This window comes from Myxocyprinus asiaticus, chromosome 43 (genome assembly GCF_019703515.2).
Source record: "Myxocyprinus asiaticus isolate MX2 ecotype Aquarium Trade chromosome 43, UBuf_Myxa_2, whole genome shotgun sequence".
Lineage (NCBI taxonomy): Eukaryota > Metazoa > Chordata > Actinopteri > Cypriniformes > Catostomidae > Myxocyprinus > Myxocyprinus asiaticus.
In genome coordinates, this window is record NC_059386.1 from 16,260,125 (window position 1) to 16,281,041 (window position 20,917).

The window sequence follows — 20,917 nt, forward strand, 5'->3', positions numbered from 1 at the left end:
ACTTTGTACACCATGCTGAGCACACACTGGTTATGATGATGTTTCAGCCCCTCTTGTAAAAGCCCATGAGACTGCTGTGGGCCCACCATGATTCAACTTTGCAGAGAAGTTGAATCAGCAACATCTATATCAGGGTCCTGGAAGACAACATTGATGGCGAAGCACTTTATAACTTATTCTATGTCTTCGGGCACATCCAGTTCTGCAGAGTCATCAGCGATGAGAATGGGTCTAAGGGCTATGGATTTGTTCATTATACCACCTATGAGGCTGTCGAGAGGGCCATCAAGAAACTGGATGGCATGATGTTGAATGACCAACAAGCATCAATCAGCCATTTCAAGACCTATGAGTAGCATCAGGCAGAAAGAAAGGCCGTGAAGAAAGACCACGAGAGCTGTCATCCTGGTTTCAACCTCTACATGTCCAATCTGCCATACAGCATGGACACTGAGTGGTTTCGTGGATTGTCATCTATTGGACTCGTCACCAGTTGTGAGGTGATGGAGAAGGGTTGCAGCAAGGTTTCAGATTCATTGCCTTCTCTTCCCTTGAAGCTGAGACACAGGCTTTGTCTGGGATGAATGGCCATGTTGTTGGCAACTGGCCGTTGAGGGTTGAACTGTCCTGGAGCGGGAAGAAAGAGCACAAACCTGACCAGGACAGCTCTGAAATGCCAGATGTCGCCACTGAGGAGATCAGAGTGAAAAGCTCTGAGATGGAACTGACAGTGCAAGTGATAGCAACAGATCAGCATAGTAGAAAGTAGATCATCAGCAGGTAGATGACTCCAGGGAACAGACACCATTGTGGGGACCTTGGCTCAAAATAACCATGGAAACAACTGTGAAGAAAGTTGTGAGCAGCACCACAACCTGGTGCATCCTCAGACTCTGAGCCATGAGACGAATGCAGCGCTGAAGATCCTGCAGTCAGAGATCCAGCTCTGCAAAAAGTACAATTTTACCACAATTACAACTTTCTTACAATATTGTACTTACATTAGAAAAGAGCCAGCTGACTCATGGTTTTCTGCTGTTTTACTGTAATTCAGCGTTTTGAATCTAACGACTATTCAGCTCTAGTGTCATTATGAGATAGTAAAGTGTCCAGTTGCACATTTCAGAATCTCAGCAGATTCAGTAGATCGTCGAAGAATATTTCGCCTGCTGTTTCGTGAATGTTATTCGGACAGAAGAGAAGTTGGCATATTCGGGCATGGGCAGAAATAGAGAGAAGCAATGTAAAGATGGTAAAAATCAAAACTGATGCACAGTATCAGCTATACAGAATGTATGACAACTGTATAGAGAGCATGTCAATATGTAAACAAAGCATTTAAAGCCATTTAGAAATCACAGCTGGATGCTTTTTTTAAGGTCAGGAGTAGATATGGCAGGCAAAATGACGTAGGCTACAGTCACCCTCATATTAACATGTTACCTTTTTTTATCAAATGCATTCTGTTCTATTAAAAGCACACACACACACACACACACACACACACACACACAGTAACATAAATTTGAGTGATGCTGATCAGGGCCTGATGAGCCAGACTGGAGTCTTAATGAGATTACAGACCCTACTAAATGATCTGCCCAGGAGTAGTGCCGGATGAGTGTGTCATCCTACTATAGAATAGGGTGTGATGTACATCTCAACCTTGCAAGAGATCAGCAGACTTGAGTGTTTTTTTGAAGATGACTTTAGAACAGGAGTGTCAAACTCATTTTAGGTTGAGGGTCAGATTGTACAAAGCATTGGCATTTTTTTTATTTGTTAAAACATTCTATTTTCTATTCTGTAGTTAGATGACACTCATCCGCCACTGCTCCTGTGCAGATTATTTAGTAGGGTCTGTAATCTGATAAACACTCCAATCTAGCTCATCAAGCCCTAATCCCTCTACCATGTCTACCATCCAGTTAAGTTAGGGAGCCCGCAAACACAAACATGGAGATTAGTGATCATGTGACTTACAGGAGACAAAACAAGGATGGAAAACCTCTTTAATACTGTAATGAAAACATACAGTGCATCCGGAAAGTATTCACAGCGCTTCACTTTTTCCACATTTTGTTATGTTACAGCTTTATTCCAAAATGGATTAAATTCATTATTTTCCTCAATTCTACAAACAATACCCCATAATGACAATGTAAAAGTAGTTTGTTTGAAATCTTTGCAAATTTATTAAAAATAAAAAATGAGAAAAAAAAAAAAAAAAAAAAAACCACACATGTACATAAGTATTCACAGCCTTTGCTCAATACTTTGCTGAAGCACCTTTGGCACCAATTACAGCCTCAATTCTTTTTGAGTATGATGCTACAAGCTTGGCACACCTATTTTTGGGCAGTTTCTCCCATTCTTCTTTGCAGGACCTCTCAAGCTCCATCAGGTTGGATGGGGAGCGTCGGTGCACAGCAATTTTCAGATCTCTCCAGAGATGTTCAATCGGGTTCAAGTCTGGGCTCTGGCTGGGCCACTCAAGGACATTCACAGAGCTGTCCCGGAGCCACTCCTTTGCTATCTTGGCTGTGTGCTTAGGGTCGTTGTCCTGTTGGAAGATGAACCTTCGCCCCAGTCTGAGGTCCAGAGCGCTCTGGAGCAGGTTATCATCAAGAATGTCTCTGTACATTGCTGCATTCATCTTTCCCTCGATCCTGACTAGTCTCCCAATTCCTGCCGCTGAAAAACATCCCCACAGCATGATGCTGCCACCACCATGCTTCACTGTAGGGATGTTATTGGCCAGGTGATGAGCGGTGCCTGGTTTCCTCCAGGCATGACGCTTGCCATTCAGGCCAAAGAGTTCAATCTTTGTTTCTCATGGTCTGAGAGTCCTTCAGGTGCCTTTTGGCAAACTCCAGGCGGGCTATCATTTGCCTTTTACGGAGGAGTGGCTTCCGTCTGGCCACAATACCATACTGGCCTGATTGGTGGAGTGCTACAGAGATGGTTGTTCTTCTGGAAGGTTCTCCTCTCTCCACAGAGAAACGCTGGAGCTCTGTCAGAGTGACCATTGGGTTGTTGGTCACCACCCTGACTAAGGCCCTTCTCCCCCGATCACTCAGTTTGGCCAGGCGGCCAGCTCTAGGAAGAATCCTGGTGGTTCCAAACTCCTTCCATTTACGGATGATGGAGAACACTGTGCTCATTGGGACCTTCAATGCTGCAGACATTTTTCTATACCCTTCCCCAGATCTGTGCCTCGATACAATCCTGTCTCGGAGGTCTACAGACAATTCCTTGGACTTCATGGCTTGGTTTGTGCTCTGACATGCACTGTTAACTGTTGGACCTTATATAGACAGGTGTGTGCCTTTCCAAATCATGTCCAATCAACTGAATTTACCACAGGTGGACTCCAATCAAGTTGTAGAAACATCTCAAGGATGATCAGTGGAAACAGGATGCACCTGAGCTCAGTTTTGAGTGTCATGGCAAAGGCTGTGAATACTTATGTACATGTGATTTTTTTCGTTTTTTATTTTTAATAAATTTGCAAAGATTTCAAATAAACTTCTTTCACGCTGTCATCATGGGGTATTGTTTGTAGAATTTTGAGGAAAATAATGAATTGAATCCATTTTGGAATAAGGCTGTAACATAACAAAATGTGGAAAAATTGAAGCGCTGTGAATACTTTCCGGATGCACTGTATGGTACAGCCCTATCTTCCACCATATAATATAGGTATAACTTATTTTATGGCCTACTCCATGTTTTCCTTTAGAGTAGAGGCTGAATGAGAGGTTATTATTGTTATAAAATTGTCTTAAAATGAATATCATCTTACCGTAGTTTTATTCACATTCCCTCTCTATCCTTCCATATATTCATTGCAGCAAGAGAATAACTGATTCTATAGGTCATTAAGGATATTAAGGTTTGTCTGCAGCAAGTCAGAACTGCTTTAGACACAGTGAGCAATGATGGTGATTGTTTAAAACAGGGGAAGAGCAGAACTGAACGGGGGCCTGCCAGTTATTGTTTGGTCAAACTAATTTTTGTACAAAAATGAAAATATGCATTAAATACCAATTCAATACAATATTAAGTTTACTATAACCAAAGCAAAATTAAAGAAGCTAAGGTTCAGATAAATGCTTTGCTGTCCCTCCCCCACTAAAACATGTTTTGAATAAAATTAATATGTAATGTTCTCTATACAGTACGCTGATTGTGATTTTATCAACAATCTGATTTTATTTGATTCACTTGTTACACAATGCAACACAAAACAACATTAAACTAAAAGATACTTGCCTCAAAACCAGAGTTTCTCAACAAGGGGGTCAGGGCCCACTAGCCTCAGCCAATTTCCAAAGGGGCAGCAAGATGACTTAAAATTATATATAAAATAGGTTCTTTAAAATATACAAATTTAAGATGCTAAAAACAGCTAAAAATCAAGATGTAATCATACACCATATAAACTGAAATTAATCATGATCAGGTATTTTAATGTATTTACACTCCTAGTTTTTAGGGAAGACAGGCCATTGAATATTGTTTTGGACAATGGGTGGCCTTGAGTGAAAAAGGTTGAGAACCCCTGCTCTAAACTGTATACCATTAAATAAAATTACTATTGACAATGCACAGTACTTGGAGAGGATGTTTCATAAATTTACACAAACTGTTCTTTCACTACTAATGATGATAAATCCAAACCAAAAATCAGATAGGCCAGTAAAACGAATTCAGAAACACTGAATGATGGAACATACATACATATGTCTATTTGCAATTGTAAATTAATAGCCCAATGCAAAAACAACAATTGATGTAAATCCCTTAAACTACATTCACTGGATTATGATGGATTTGCAATGCAGTTGCAGATAATCCCCAGAATGAGGCCTTTCTCAAGTTTTTGATCATTACTAGACATGCCTATCAAAATATTCACTTTGTTTAAATAAGAGGAGGGCTCTTTTGATGAATGAGCCTCCACAAACAGACAACTAAAAGGATGACTCTCTATATAACTTCTATAGACTTTAAGGTGTCATATACATATAATTAGAGGCCAACACTACTCATCTGACCACGACATGACTTAGGCAGGAGTAGATATACATTAAGCTTTAACCAGCACTTAAACATCATTACTTGAAAAAAAGAATGATTGATGAAGCATGGCAAAACAATCACATGATCAAATGTCAAACAAGCACATCCTCTTTCCTCTGACATCATTTCCCTACTGACACACTTTCAGCTTTTCAGGCTGTTCTCCCCCACTGCATCTCTTTGATGGTCTCTCCCAAATGGCATCAGCACTTTCTTATGGCAGTATAGATCTTATACCCCATCTAGTGGGCAAACTTCTGAGATTTTAAAATCAGGCTTCAGAGGCACAATTACAGTACTCTTATTTGTTTCAAGAAATTGCCCACAGCTCATATTTTTATGTTTATGTTCAATTAACTCACCATCACACAAAGAATTCACAAAAACAAATAAAAAATAAATAAATAAAAATTAATAAATAAATAAATAAAAATCTTGCCAATGTATCATTATTAGAGGCCATTCACAGATATGTGTAATCTCTTTACATGTACAGGTGCATCTCAATAAATTAGAATGTTGTGGAAAAGTTCATTTATTTCAGTAATTCAACTCAAATTGTGAAACTCGTGTATTAACTAAATTCACTGCACACAGACTGAAGTAGTTTAAGTCTTTGGTTCTTTTAATTGTGATGATTTTGGCTCACATTTAACAAAAACCCACCAATTCACTATCTCAAAAAATCAGAATATGGTGACATGCTAATCAGCTAATCAACTCAAAACACCTGCAAAAGTTTCCTGAGCCTTCAAAATGGTCTCTCAGTTTAGTTCACTAGGCTACACAATCATGGGGAAGACTGCTGATCTGACAGTTGTCCAGAAGACAATCATTGACACCCTTCACAAGGAGGGTAAGCCACAAACATTCATTGCCAAAGAAGCTGGCTGTTCACAGAGTGCTGTATCCAAGCATGTTAACAAAAAGTTGAGTGGAAGGAAAAAATGTGGAAGGAAAAAGATGCACAACCAACCGAGAGAACTGCAGCCTTATGAGGATTGTCAAGCAAAATCGATTCAAGAATTTGGGTGAACTTCACAAGGAATGGACTGAGGCTGGGGTCAAGGCATCAAGAGCCACCACACACAGACGTGTCAAGGAATTTGGCTACAGTTGTTGTATTCCTCTTGTTAAGCCACTCCTGAACCACAGACAACGTCAGAGGCGTCTTACCTGGGCTAAGGAGAAGAAGAACTGGACTGTTGCCCAGTGGTCCAAAGTCCTCTTTTCAGATGAGAGCAGGTTTTGTATTTCATTTGGAAACCAAGGTCCTAGAGTCTGGAGGAAGGGTGGAGAAGCTCATAGCCCAAGTTGCTTGAAGTCCAGTGTTAAGTTTCCACAGTCTGTGATGATTTGGGGTGCAATGTCATCTGCTGGTGTTGGTCCATTGTGTTTTTTGAAAACCAAAGTCACTGCACCCCTTTACCAAGAAATTTTGGAGCACTTCATGCTTCCTTCTGCTGACCAGCTTTTTAAAGATGCTGATTTCATTTTCCAGCAGGATTTGGCACCTGCCCACACTGCCAAAAGCACCAAAAGTTGGTTAAATGACCATGGTGTTGGTGTGCTTGACTGGCCAGCAAACTCACCAGACCTAAACCCCATAGAGAATCTATGGGGTATTGTCAAGAGGAAAATAAGAAACAAGAGACCAAAAAATGCAGATGAGCTGAAGGCCACTGTCAAAGAAACCTGGGTCTCCATACCACCTCAGCAGTGCCACAAACTGATCACCTCCATGCCACGCCGAATTGAGGCAGTAATTAAAGCAAAAGGAGCCCCTACCAAGTATTGAGTACATATACAGTAAATGAACATACTTTCCAGAAGGCCAACAATTCACTAAAAATGTTTTTTTTTTATTGGTCTTATGATGTATTCTAATTTTTTGAGATAGTGAATTGGTGGGTTTTTGTTAACTGTGAGCCAAAATCATCACAATTAAAAGAACCAAAGACAAACTACTTCAGTCTGTATGCATTGAATTTATTTAATACACAAGTTTCACAATTTGAGTTGAATTACTGAAATAAATGAACTTTTCCACGACATTCTAATTTATTGAGATGCACCTGTAGTTGAAATTATATGTCTAGCTGGGACAGCAGTGTCCTGCAAAGTGACATACTTCACCTTAAACGGTTTCAAACAATTTAGAGATTGCATGGAATGTTTGCACTTTTAAAAATGAATGTCATTTGCCAATGCACACTGTATTTCAGTAAACTTAAAGAAAAAAGCTAATGGTGAAACACTTCAAATAAATAAGTGATGACCATTTACATTACCTAAAATATGTCCTTTATATTTATACATTGACTTTTACAATAGGAATCCAACCTATGTACAGTAACAGACGTCATCTTATCACTGAAACTTTTAGCCATGAACTCTAGAGCAACTATATAGATGATTTGGGATATTTACTTCTTACTTATGAACTTCAAAATAGTTCTCAATGTGTTTCAAAGACATAGTGTGTTTATTAAGCCAAAAACATTTATTTTAGCCACAAGTAGAAGGTGTGAATTTACACACATCCGACTTTAAAAAAGATGACGAGTCCATGCCTAACGAAGATATTTTGGATCAAAATGGTATTCAGGAATTCCAAAGAGTCACACACACAAATTTTAATTAGAAAAAGACAATGATATCTGATGTTTGAACAGGTAATACCCCTCTTTAAACCTGACTCGTTCAGATTTAACTTCTCAAGCGACAACAAGAGCACCATCTGGCAGAAATCGTGATCATTTCCACAGTCACAGAGCTAATAATGCCATGCTACATACAATTTTCTCAACAATAGTGACTACTACAGGACAAATAGCGCTACTTCAACTGACCTACTAACACACATGTGCCCACACATATACAAACATACAAAGGTACACGCTATAATCTGACATTTTCTGCTCTTATCAAAGCAACAGTAACCTCTACTGGTAAGAGCAGGAGACTACATTTAAATGTCTACACTAAACAAACCACTTCAGGGGTTGGTCACAATCATTTCTAGAGTGTGTTCTCTCTCTTTTGCATATCTGGTTTGTCTGCTGGCCAGCAGTCAATCAGGGGATGGAAAATTCTGACTCATCATTCAGGAGGAAAAAACCCACCACAGGATTTCCTCATCTTACCATGTACTACAATACACCCTGAAAAAAGGAAAAACAATCAAGGAAACTTTTTCAGGTTAAATTAAGAGCCAACCTTGAATTCATTGGACAAGTTATGTTGCATGATTTGTAAATGTGGAAGACGAGAATGGTAGTTACACACAAACACAGGAATGTGGGGTATGAGAGCTTGATTAGAAACAGATGTGCTCAGTCAAACACAAACACACACACACAGTCACAATGCTTTAGAATGTAAAACTGAGAAATTGGTACTGGACTATTAGTTGGGCTACTATTAGTGTCAGGTTACAAATGTTACTTTTTTGGTCATCAGCCAAAGTTGTTAATAGATGCTGGAATTTACCAGACACACATTTGTATGCATGCTTTTTAATTGGCATTTTTAAGTCCATTTCTGCATTTTAAAAGGAATATTCCAGGTTCAATAAATGTTCAGCTCAGTTGAAAGCATTTATGGCATAATGTTGATTACCACAAAAATTAAGTTAATCTTGTTCCTCCTTTTCTTTAAAAAAAAGAGCAAAAATCTGGGTTACTGTGAAGCACATACAATGGAAGTGAATGGGGGCCAATTTTGTAACCTTTTTAAAAGTATATAAAGGATATGTGTGTAAATGTAATTTTATTGTGATTAAATCACTTACTAACCTTTTCTGTGTAAAGTTATAAAATTGGCTATAACTTCGTTACCATGACGATGTGATGTCAACAAATCCTTAAAGCCTAAAATGACTAAAAATTACAATTTAAACAACTTTACAGCTCAAAAAACTACATGAGTTTCAACAGAAGAATCAATGTTAGTGCTTTTATAAAATTATAAGCTTCACATTTCTGCATTTAAACCCTCCAAAAATTGGCCCCATTCACTTTAATTGTCCACATTTACTTCCATTGTGTCTCACTGTAACCTCGATTTATTTATTTTTTTAAAGAAAAGGAGAGACGAGTCGAAATTAATTTCTGTGGTAATCAACGTTATGCCACATATGCTGTCGATCTCTGTCACTTTTGACATAAGATCAAATCCAAGAAATTTAGGATTAAATCTGATTGTAGGTGCATTTTAGAAATGATGCCCCTGCTGGTCTGGTAAGTGGACATGTGCTGCAAGTAAACAAATGTTTAACTTCAACAAGAGAGTGTCTGTGTTTCTTAACAACTGAGTTTCCATAGTTTAATTTCCACTATGATCATTTTGAATGGTCAGATCAGCAGGGGCCCAGTGCCATTGTACTCAAAACAAAATTGCTTCATATTTAAGCACAGAACAGTCAGGAATTAAATGTTTATACTTGAAAACTTGAGTGAATTTGAATGCATTAGTTAAGGGGATAATACAAGATACTGTAGCTCCAAAAAAATACTTCACAGCAACACTCAAAAATGTATGAATATTATTGAATAAGATTACAAATACCAAATCTACTGCCGATATCTCTCCTCTTTTCTTTGCTACATTCTCTCCTGAGACACATTGTCTTCGTTTTATTTCCAATCAATCTCTCTCTCTCTCTCTCTCTCTCTCTCTCTCTCTCTCTCTCTCTCTCTCTCTCTCTCTCCAAGAAGCTTTAAAATATACTGTTGCTCTCTTTTGGGCCTAAGCAGCTCAGCTGAACAGTTTGAGTCTTCACCTCATACCCAAACACTTCCATCCATCCCAGTGTGGGTGTCCTAATCCTGCCTGCACATCCCACAAAAGGATGACAGCTGTGGCCCACTCTGATAAGCATGTTTACAAATTTGTGCAAAGAGCTCCCAGCACTCTTTTCCCAAGGTCTTTACTGACAAACAGACCACAATAAAACAGCAGAGAGGAGTAAGAGATGCACATATATACACACCTGTATCAGCAATAGAAAAGACGTATTGTGATATTGGGGTGCCCCCAACTGTCCTTACAATAAAATTGCAAAGAAATTAACTAGGAGACTGAGATAGATAAACACATTTCGAGGACATTTTGTGAGCACAAATTATGCATTTAGTCAAATATGTCAACAAGTCAAAATATGACAACTTATATAAAAAGATCACATTTAAATCAGCTAAAATATTTTAAACAGAATGCATAAGAGCACAATTGCAATGTAATGCCTCATTTGGGCACTGTACACATTGTGATTGCAAATCCCCACTGACCTAGAATTTCAGTCCAACATATTATAAAGAAATCCTGTTCCATCTAGTATCACCTCCAAGTTTGAAATTTGGTAATTGTTTGTCTGGTGTTGCATAATTATCAGATGAGAACAGCTTTGATCAAAATAATGAGTCCAGGAAGAGAACAAGAAAAGTAGGGGGAAAAAATTAACATTTGTCATGTTTCATCTTTCAAAGTTGTGTTTTTGGGAAAATATAGGCCCTATGCGCAAAATAAGTTGGGTTTGGTAGATCTAACAGGCATATTCTATTCTTCACGTGTCTAAAGTTTTTCCATTGTGTGACTTTGAACTTTAAAACCCCAAACAAACCTCTGGTGAGGACAGCATGCGTGTTTTACGCTTTCATCGTGTTAGCTGCAGAAAAGCAGGAAGAGAATAAACTTGCGGCTGGCAGCTTGAGGGCAGGAAATGTCGGTGCCTTGGCAGATGGTCGGGTGGGGCCTGGAAAAGGGGGAGAACATAGGAGGATCTTCAGCAGGAAATGGGAGGTCCAGACAAGCGAAGATCGCCCAGAAGGAGGAGTTTCAGAGCGGCTCACTTGCGCTCCTCTGGCGTTTCATTCGTGTAACTGCAAGCGTATGTTCTATATTTTATATAAATTCCTCGTTTTCGTTAAAAACAGTGTAAAGTTAAACTGGTACAAGAAATTCCTATGGATTCTAATGTCAAACCTGACACAGAAACGTCTTTCCATTTACAGTAGTCTTACAGTAATACAATTAAAATGCAATCGGATAATAATTCAAGGAACCAATAAGCTTCCGATGACATGTTGGTTAAATAAGTATTAAATTAATAATAATTATTATTATTGCTAATAACATTATTATTAATATTATTAATATTGTTGTTGTTGTACACTCATTCAAACATCATCTTTATTCAAACTTTCTGCATGGCATGATACTGAGGTCTGTGCCATTGCTTGAGTTTAATATACAAACTCTACACAGAAAGTTTTTATGCCCTAAACCTGTCACATGAGGACGAACAAAAAATGTGTTACACTTAATGTGTACTTGTTATGACCATCATAAATAATGCTGATGGTTGACTGTATCACAATGTTAAACCTACTGCTGTGACACTTTATCAAGATAAAAGATGAGCAGGAATTAACAATCACAGTTAACACTGACAAGTCTTTATTAATAAATGAATTATTGGACTGAATATGTTCATAATAATAATATATATATATAAAAAAATAGGTTCTCAACATTTGGAAGTCCACAACATACTAAAGTTAGATCAACTCATGGACAAAAGAATATATCAAAACGTTATATCTAAAGTATATAGTATAAACTGATAAACACACACACACACACACACACACACACACACACTATGTATTTATAATATATAATTGGGTGGATATATGTAAATTACAATTAATGTTGCCATTTTTAATTTTTTCACAAAATTTCCTGATTTACAGTAAATTAACTAGTAGGCCCTAAATGTTAGCTTCATTTTGTTAGACCATTCATCCTGAGACATACACACATCCTTGGTTAACATTCATTTATCATCCTTCATTCAGTCTTCCTTCAGTCTGAGCCAAACATACACAGCAGGGGTGTGTACAAAACACATCATATTTCAGAAAAACAGTAGGGTAAAAAAAAAAATAATAATAATAATAAAAAAAAAAGGTACACCATAAGAAGGTGCATTTTCTCTGGTCACAAAGTGTATCAAGATTGGAAAAGACATTTATTTTTATTGAATATTGATGGAGCAACATAATTTGTGTAAAATGAAATAACAGAAGGTTGTTTTGATTAAAATTATTTTAAAAAGGTGGTGAGGGGCATTATGATATAGTATAAATATAGGGAAAATAGTTATAGGAAAACATTTTTTAACTTGGGTAATTACAGTACTTTTGAGACAGCAAGATGCTATTTTGAATAACAAATTATGATAATGCTTATTCTAAATAACCATTTCAGAAAAGGGTTAACCATTTTCTGTTATTTTCAATGATATTTCATAACACATCAATTCTATATTCTCAATACTGTATTCTATAAACACATTTATCTCCATTGTATATCAGTCAATGTGAGTCCACTTTGAACATTTCTCATAACAAATCTATTCACCCCATTAAATAAAAGCAATGTGTTATATGGGGCCTTTAGCCCCTGTGATGGGTACTACATTTTTTACCCCAAATACAATCTTTTCACTTATTGGACAGTTAATTTTTTTGGATTCAATCACCTTGAACAAAACTAAAAATTATATTTATATAAAAAAAAAAAAAAAAAAAAAAAAAAAAAAGTGATAATATCAGGGATTCTCATTAACTACATAAATAAGCAAAATTGTATATATATATATATATATATATATATATATATATATATATATATATATATATTAGATCAAATAATCTAAAAATCAAACTTTAGATATTGCACGCAATGATCTCATGGATCAGGAATATTTTGCAGTGTATAGTGACAAACAGGTTTTAAGGAAAGTACTGTGGTAGTTTTTGTTGCTGTTTAGTGTTTTAGTGTTTACAGTCATCTTTATTTTCTCTACCTTTTGTCTGTCTGTCTGATACAAGTGATTAAGTGTTAAGTTGAAAGAATCTGCAGAAAGTAGTTTCATTAAAAAAATTAAACAAACTGCAAAAACTGGCCCTTTTAACAGAAATAAAACAGGTCAGAAGAATATGCTTCTGCACATTAATGAATAATTAACTGATCACAGAGGGGAGTTAATGAAGAGTTTCAGAGTATTTTGCTGCAGCCCAGTCCTGACAGCATTCTCTGCATTTTAAAGAGCTGTGCTTCAGCCTCAAGGGCATCAGGCAGGCACACAGGCAGGTAAAAGAGTGCACTTGACTGCAGTGAATACATAGCACTTTAACTGACACTGACACAGCACTAGGCAGGCCAAACCCAGGGTGACCTAAAGCTATTTCCCTTTTCATATAATGGTCATCAGCCGGTTTAGTGCTTGTGAATCACATTGGAGCTGTGGGTTAACCAGTCCAATTGTTACATATCTAAACCCATATCAATAACAGTGAGCCCTAAAATTTGAAAGAAATTGAAACAATAAATCCCCAAAGTCAGGGCATCTCTAATTTTGCTAGCATATTGTACCACACCTGCTTGTCATAACATAACAGAAAATTAGCCACTCAGAAAGAGTCTGTCGTGTCAGACAGTACACAGCCTGTTTAGGGAGCAATCAGCCTCGTAAAAGTCAAAGTGTTGTCGTCTCCAGAGTGCCTGATACATTGTAAACGAAATCTCATCCAGTTCCTGCCTGCATGTACAAAACTTTTTATCTGGTAAATGGGGAAAACAGACCTCCCAATGGCCCCATTTGTTTATTGGTCTAATTTAAATCACCAGTTTTAAAAGAATGCAAGAGAAAGGGCAATTTTGTGGATTGTAGACTAATTTGTAGCGTTTGAGAGAAAAATGCACTCTAGCTCCCATAATCCAAGGAAACACCAACATCTAGCTATTAAACTAGATGCTAGCTAAACTAGCCTGAAACACACAGCATGATAAATTAATTTGGACATAAAATGACACAGCTGCACAAATTTAATATGTTTTCATTATGTTGCCATAATCATTATGCTGTCATTATGGTAGATTTGTTGATTATAATGTTGTTTTATTCTGTAGCATTTAAATTTAATAGAAGTCTTACTACTTATTGAGCTAAAAAAAAAAAAAAAAAAACACATAACAAATGGAACTGTATAGGCTAAATGAAACATTTTCCAAAAAAACATGAAATAAATATATTGTTGCATTTGTATTTAGAGAAATCAGTTAATTTCTTAAAATGATTAAAATTACAGTCTCACAACTGACTGTAGTGTGCAACATGACCCCGCTAATTTAATATCTTGTCAGCTTGACTTTCATAAGTAAGAAAAGGGCAACATCTAGTGTTCATTAGAGTGGAGATATATATATATATATATATATATATATATATATATATATGTATATATATATATATATATAAATGTACATTTGAAGTCAGAAGTTTACATACACTTAGGTTGAAGTCATTAAAACTCATTTTTTAACCAGTCTACAGATTTAATATTAGCAAACTATCATTTTGCCAAGTCATTTAGGACATCTACTTTGTGCATAACACAATTCATCTTTCCAACAACTGTTTACAGACAGATTATTTCACTTTTAATTGACAATATCACAATTCCAGTGGGTCAGAAGTTTACATACACTAAGTTAACTGTGCCTTTAAACAGCTTAGAAAATTCCAGAAAATTATGTAAAGCCTTTTGATAATTAGCCAATTAGCTTCTGATAGGAGGTGTACTGAATTGGAGGTGTACTTGTGGATGTATTTTATGGCCTACCTTCAAACTCAGTACCTCTTTGCTTGACATCATGGGAAAATCAAAAGAAATCAGCCAAGACCTCAGAAATAAAATTGTGGACCTCCACAAGTCTGGTTCATCCTTGGGAGTAATTTCCAAATGCCTGAAGGTACCACGTTCATCTGTGCAAACAACAGTACACAACTATAAACACCATGGGACCACGCAGCCATCATACCGCTCAGGAAGGAGATGCATTCCGCCTCCTAGAAATGAATGTAATTTGGTGCAAAAAGTGCAAATCAATACCAGAACAACAGCAAAAGGACTTTGTGAAGATGCTGGAGGAAACAGGTAGACAAGTATCTATATCCACAGTAAAACGAGTCCTAAATCAAAATAACCTGAAAGGCTGCTCAGCAAGGAAGGAACCACTGCTCCAAAACTGCCATAAAAAAGCCAGACTACAGTTTGCAAGTGCACATGGGGACAAAGATCTTACTTTTTGGGAAAATGTCCTCTGGTCTAATGAAACAAAAATTTAACTGTTTGGCCATAATGACCATCGTAATGTTTGGAGGAAAAAGGGTGAGGCTTGCAAGCTGAAGAACACTATCCCAACCGTGAAGCATGGGGGTGGCAGCATCATGTTGTGGGGGTGATTTTCTGCAGGAGGGACTGGTGCAATTCACAAAATAGATAGCATCACGAGGAAGGAAAATTATGTGGATATATTGAAGCAACATCAAGACATCAGCCAGGAAGTTAAACCTCGGTCACAAATGGGACTTCCAAATGGACAATGACCCCAAGCATACCTCCAAAGTTATGGCAAAATGGCTTAAGGACAACAAAGTCAAGATATTGGAGTGGCCATCACAAAGTCCTGACCTCAATTTTTGGGCAGAACTGAAAAAGCATCTGTGAGCAAGGAGGCATATGAACCTGACTCAGTTACACCAGTTCTGTCTGGAGGAATGGGCCAAAATACCAGCAGCTTATTGTGAGAAGCTTGTGGAAGGTTACCCAAAATGTTTGACCCAAGTTAAACAATTTAAAGGCAATACTACAAAATACTAACAAAGTGTATGTACATTTCTGACCCACTGGAAATGTGATGAAAGAAATAAAAGCTGAAATAAATAATTCTCTCAACTATTATTCTGACATTTCACATTCTTAAAATAAAGTAGTGATCCTAAATGACCTAAGATAGGGAATGTTTTGTACAATTAAAATGTCAGGAATTGTGAAAAACTTAGTTTAAATGTATTTGGCTAAGCTGTATGTAAACTTCTGACTTCAACTGTATATACAGTTGTGCTCAAAAGTTTGCATACCCTGGCAGAAATTGTGAAATTTTGTCATTGATTTTGAAAATATGACTGATCATGCAAAAAAACACACAAGGTGACACACACAGGTTTAAATGGCAATTAAAGGTTAATTTCCCACACCTGTGGCTTTTTAAATAGTCAATGAGTTTGTTAGCGCTCACGTGGATGCACTGAGCAGGCTAGATACCGAACCATGGGGAGCAGAAAAGAACTGCCAAAAGACCTGCGTAACAAAGTAATGGAATTTTATAAAGATGGATAAGGATATAAAAAGATATCCAAAGCCTTGAAAATGCCAGTCAGTACTGTTCAATCACTTAAGTGGAAAATTCAGGGATCTCTTGATACCAAGCCAAGGTCAGGTAGATCAAGAAAGATTTCAGCCACAAGTGCCAGAAGAATTGTTCGGGATACAAAGAAAAACCCACAGGTAACCTTAGGAGAAATACAGGCAGCTCTGGAAAAAGACGGTGTGGTTGTTTCAAGGAGCACAATACGATGATACTTGAACAAAAATTAGCTGCATAGTCGGGTTACCAGAAAGAAACCTTTACTGCACTAATGCCACAAAAAAAGCCCGGTTACAATATGCCCGACAATACCTTGACACGCCTCAGCTTCTGGCACACTGTAATTTGGAGTGACGAGACCAAAAGAGAGCTTTATGGTCACAACCATAAGCGCTATGTTTGGAGAGGGGTCAACAAGGCCTATAGTGAAAAGAATACCATCCCCACTGTGCAGCATGGTGGTGGCTCACTGATGTTTTGGGGGTGTGTGAGCTCTAAAGGCACGGGGAATCTTGTGAAATTGATGGCAAGATGAATGCAGCATGTTATCACAAAATACTGGCAGACAATTTGCATTCTTCTGCACGAAGCTGCGCATGAGACGCTCTTGGACTTTCCAGCATGACAATGACCCTAAGCACAAGGCCATGTTGACCCTCCAGTGGTTACAGCAGAAAAAGGTGAAGGTTCTGGAGTGGCCATCACAATCTCCTGACCTTAATATCATCAAGCCACTCTGGGGAGATCTCAAATGTGCGGTTCATGCAAGACGACCAAAGAGTTTGCATGACCTGGAGGCATTTTGCCAAGACAGATGAGCAGCTATACCACCTGCAAGAATTTGAGGCCTCATAGACAACTATTACAAAAGACTGCACGCTGTCATTGATGCTAAAGGGGGCAATACACAGTATTAAGAACTATGAATATGCAGACTTTTGAACAGGGGTCATTTCATTTTTTTTCTTTGTTGCCATGTTTTGTTTTATGATTGTGCCATTCTGTTATAATCTACAGTTGAATATGAATCCCATAAGAAATAAATGTGTTTTGCCTGCTCACTCATGTTTTCTTTAAAAATGGTACATATATTTCCAATTCTCCAAGAGTATGCAAACTTTTGAGCACAACTCTATATATAGTACTGTGCAAAAGTTTTAGGCATAGTGAGGATGTCCTCAAAAATAATGCCATAAATAGTTTTCATTTATCAATTAACATCATACAAAGTCCAGTAAACATAAAAAAAAGCTAAATCAATATTTGGTGTTACCCCCTTTGCCTTCAAAACAGCACTAGTTCTCCTAGGTACACCTGGATACAGTTTTTCTTGGTTCTTGGCAAATAGGATGTTCCAAGCTTCTTGGAGAATTTGCCACAGTTCTTCTATCTATTTGTCTCAATTGCTTCTGTCTCTTCTTGTAATCCCAGATTGACTCAATATTCAGTGGGGGGCTCTGTGGGGACCATGCCATCTGTTGCAGGACTCCCTGTTCTTCTATTCTATTTTATTTGCAAAAGAAATGTTTGGGAATCTGTATATTTCCTACTGACACACTAAAGCTGAAAATATAAATAACCATCTTAAGACAAATGTTTTTATGAAGCATCTTATGTGCCTAAGACTTTTGCACAGAACTGTATATATTTATTGCAGTGGGCATACGGCTATAACAAAACAAGCAACCAGATCGTTTTTGTTAATTGCAGGAGATCCAAAATGCTTTTGTGTCTTTGTCATTTAATAAGCACTTAGTAGCCTAACTAACCAGTTACACACAAGAGCACATGCCATTTGAGAAACAGAAGCAGCACTCCGTGAGGGACATACCCAAGTGCAAGAATTACCAGACAAAGAAAAAAGCATCCAGCCCAACATCTGGAATGACATGAGGGACTTGAGAGACATGATGGTGGAGCTCAGAGTTGAGTTAAAGATGCTGAATACAGAGAATGCAAGTTAGTACTGATGCTTGATTCTTTTGTCACCCTATAAAACAGTTATGTATATTAGAATAAATCTTGCCATTCCTTTGTCTCAGGGCTGAATAAGCAACTGACGGTCAGTGAAACCCAGCTGGAAGAGCTTAGAAGGGTAAATGCAGGTAAACTGATACAATTTACAAATGTTAAATATAGGTAAAAATCTAGGATTGTTCTAATATGATCAAATGTAGCATTGATAATGTCATTTTAGTCATTTTTACTGCCGTATGTAATAGCCTATATAATGTTGAGTGTCTTTGACTCACCCGGCCACAGATCTACCAAAGGTGGCATTTTCAGCTAACTTGTGTGAGATGTGGGAATATTTAGGTCCCTATAATTCTAACATCACACTGAAATACAAGAACATCTTCATCAATATTGGCAAAAACAACAATCCATCAACAGGTAGGCCACTTTGTTCAGTTTGTATTGAAGTAAACTTCCATTTATCGCTATAATACACCATTTTATTATAATTTCGTCCCATATATCCAGTAGACCCAATTTTACATTGATTTGATTGTTTTTCAATGGCAGGTATCTTCACAGCACCAGTTAAAGGAGTCTACTACTTCAGATTTACTGTGTGTGGTGTTCAAGCCAGAAATTCACTGAGTGCAGATTTGTATAAAAATGAGCAGAAGACTGTATCAGTAGGGCAGTGGCAAGATCATAATCAGCACAGATATGCATCCAATGCAGCTGTCCTGCAGTTGGACACAGGAGATGTAGATTGCATGAAGCTCTTAAAAGGTTACACCATCTATGACTGTCCTGGTAACCTCAGCACTTTCAGTGGATTCCTTATTTACCCTATATAGCTACATATCATTGCATATTGTCATTGACAGCTGCAACAAAATCTGACAAAACAGCATAAATGTTTCTAGGAATGAAAAGTTTGACTGCATTTTTTTATCCACACTCTGCATTCAACTAAGCTTTAACCAGTGTTTCAATATTTGTACTAGTTTAAGTAAATGTTTTGAAACTATATTTCAGGGAAAGTTTAACTACTACTAAAAATGTCACTGGTCAGTGTGGTTCTGTCTAAACTTTAGTGCCAGTGCCCATATGTTTGGCAAACAGATTTTGTTGATCTTAGTGATGTCAGTTCCCTGAAAAAAAAAAAAAAAAAAAAAAAAAAAAAACGTATTTCAAGGAATGTGCACTTTGTCCACTTAATTATTTACATGCTTACTAATGAATTTAAGCCCAAAACTTGGGTAAGGATGGAGCTTTGCATTACTTTTCACAAACTCATTATTTTTAAACCATGTTTTAAGCTAACTACACTCTACATAATTGAGAAATGTAATCAATTTAGACAATTATAAAAAATAAAAAAAAATAATGTAATCTTTAAAAAAATGTAATCAAACCTCAACTAAACTTCTGCTGATATGCGCACTTCTGGCACACGCATTAATAGTAATATTGCATGGGAATTGACTGAGAAGGAGTGACTAGCCGCTTTGAGTCATTGCTTTCCTGTTCCGATAAGATAATAATTATCAAACCAGTAGTTTAGTCTAGGGCATACGCCATATGCCCACCTATTTTTCAAAGGATTTTGCGTATGCCCACCTAAAATTTGTTATAATATGTCCGCCAGAACAGCGAGGAGGCTTTTGACCAATAACGTTTAATTATACTGAGGTGATGCCACAGCACCATTGATTGAATTGTGATTATTATTATTATTATTATTATTATAATAAGTGTACAGAGATTTCTTCACAGAGCAGCAGGAGGCAGGACCGCAACTGAAGGCACATGCAATAGATGAAATTACTCTGATGTCACCGGAAGGAGCGGGGCGGAGCGTTTGTTTGTAAACAGTCACTTCATCTATAAGACAGTTCGACTTAGCTGAGCTACCAATCAGAACGTTCATTTTAGACGTGATATTTTCTAACCAATCATATTTTCTGTTTCATTAAGGGCCAGGATATTTATAGCATCTACAGTGAGATGCGCCTGCAGCGCTGGAGTCACCATAATTATTCTGTGCTGTATATTTACCTTGTGGTTAAAAGTGAAAATATTAATGCATTTAAAAGAAAAACTTATGCTATTCTACTTTGTGAAAATACTGAGTGTCACTGCACCCGTGATAGTGTTTTTATGCTCTTCTCAGATGACGAGTTGTCCCGTAATTGTATCAAATGTAATTTTTTTTCTGTCTATAACTGCTGTCAGTTCAGTGGTGCCTTTTTTTTCCTCATGATATCCTCGATAAAATCACATTATGCCCACCACTTCAGTCACTACTTCACCACTGGATCAAACTGATGTCTTGCTCAAGTAGCCTAATCAACAAGTCAGGCATCAGCAACTTGAACAAGAGGTGAGCGCTTAAGCACGCCTCTTACAGCTTTGACACCTTAATAACTCATTTGTTTCATATTAATATATCTAAACAAGTATCACACTATCATAATCACATGATTTCACTAGCAAGTGTCATCAGTGTGTGGCATTTTGCGTGAAACTTTAAGATCCAAAAGGCTTTGTTTTAGCCTATTAGGCTTTAATCAGTATCACACCTAACCCAAAGGAA

The 20,917-nt window shown here is 37.3% G+C and overlaps 1 protein-coding gene across 1 annotated transcript; it reads left to right on the forward strand.

Moving 5' to 3' along the window:
• Nucleotides 1-422: 422 nt before the first annotated feature.
• On the forward strand, nucleotides 423-19,175 carry LOC127433229 (uncharacterized). The gene is made up of 7 exons (XM_051684948.1): nucleotides 423-495; nucleotides 558-736; nucleotides 10,666-10,975; nucleotides 18,172-18,320; nucleotides 18,380-18,470; nucleotides 18,628-18,759; nucleotides 18,892-19,175. The coding sequence occupies exons 1-7, from the start codon at nucleotides 423-425 to the stop codon at nucleotides 19,173-19,175; spliced, it is 1,218 nt and encodes a 405-aa protein (XP_051540908.1).
• Nucleotides 19,176-20,917: the final 1,742 nt, after the last annotated feature.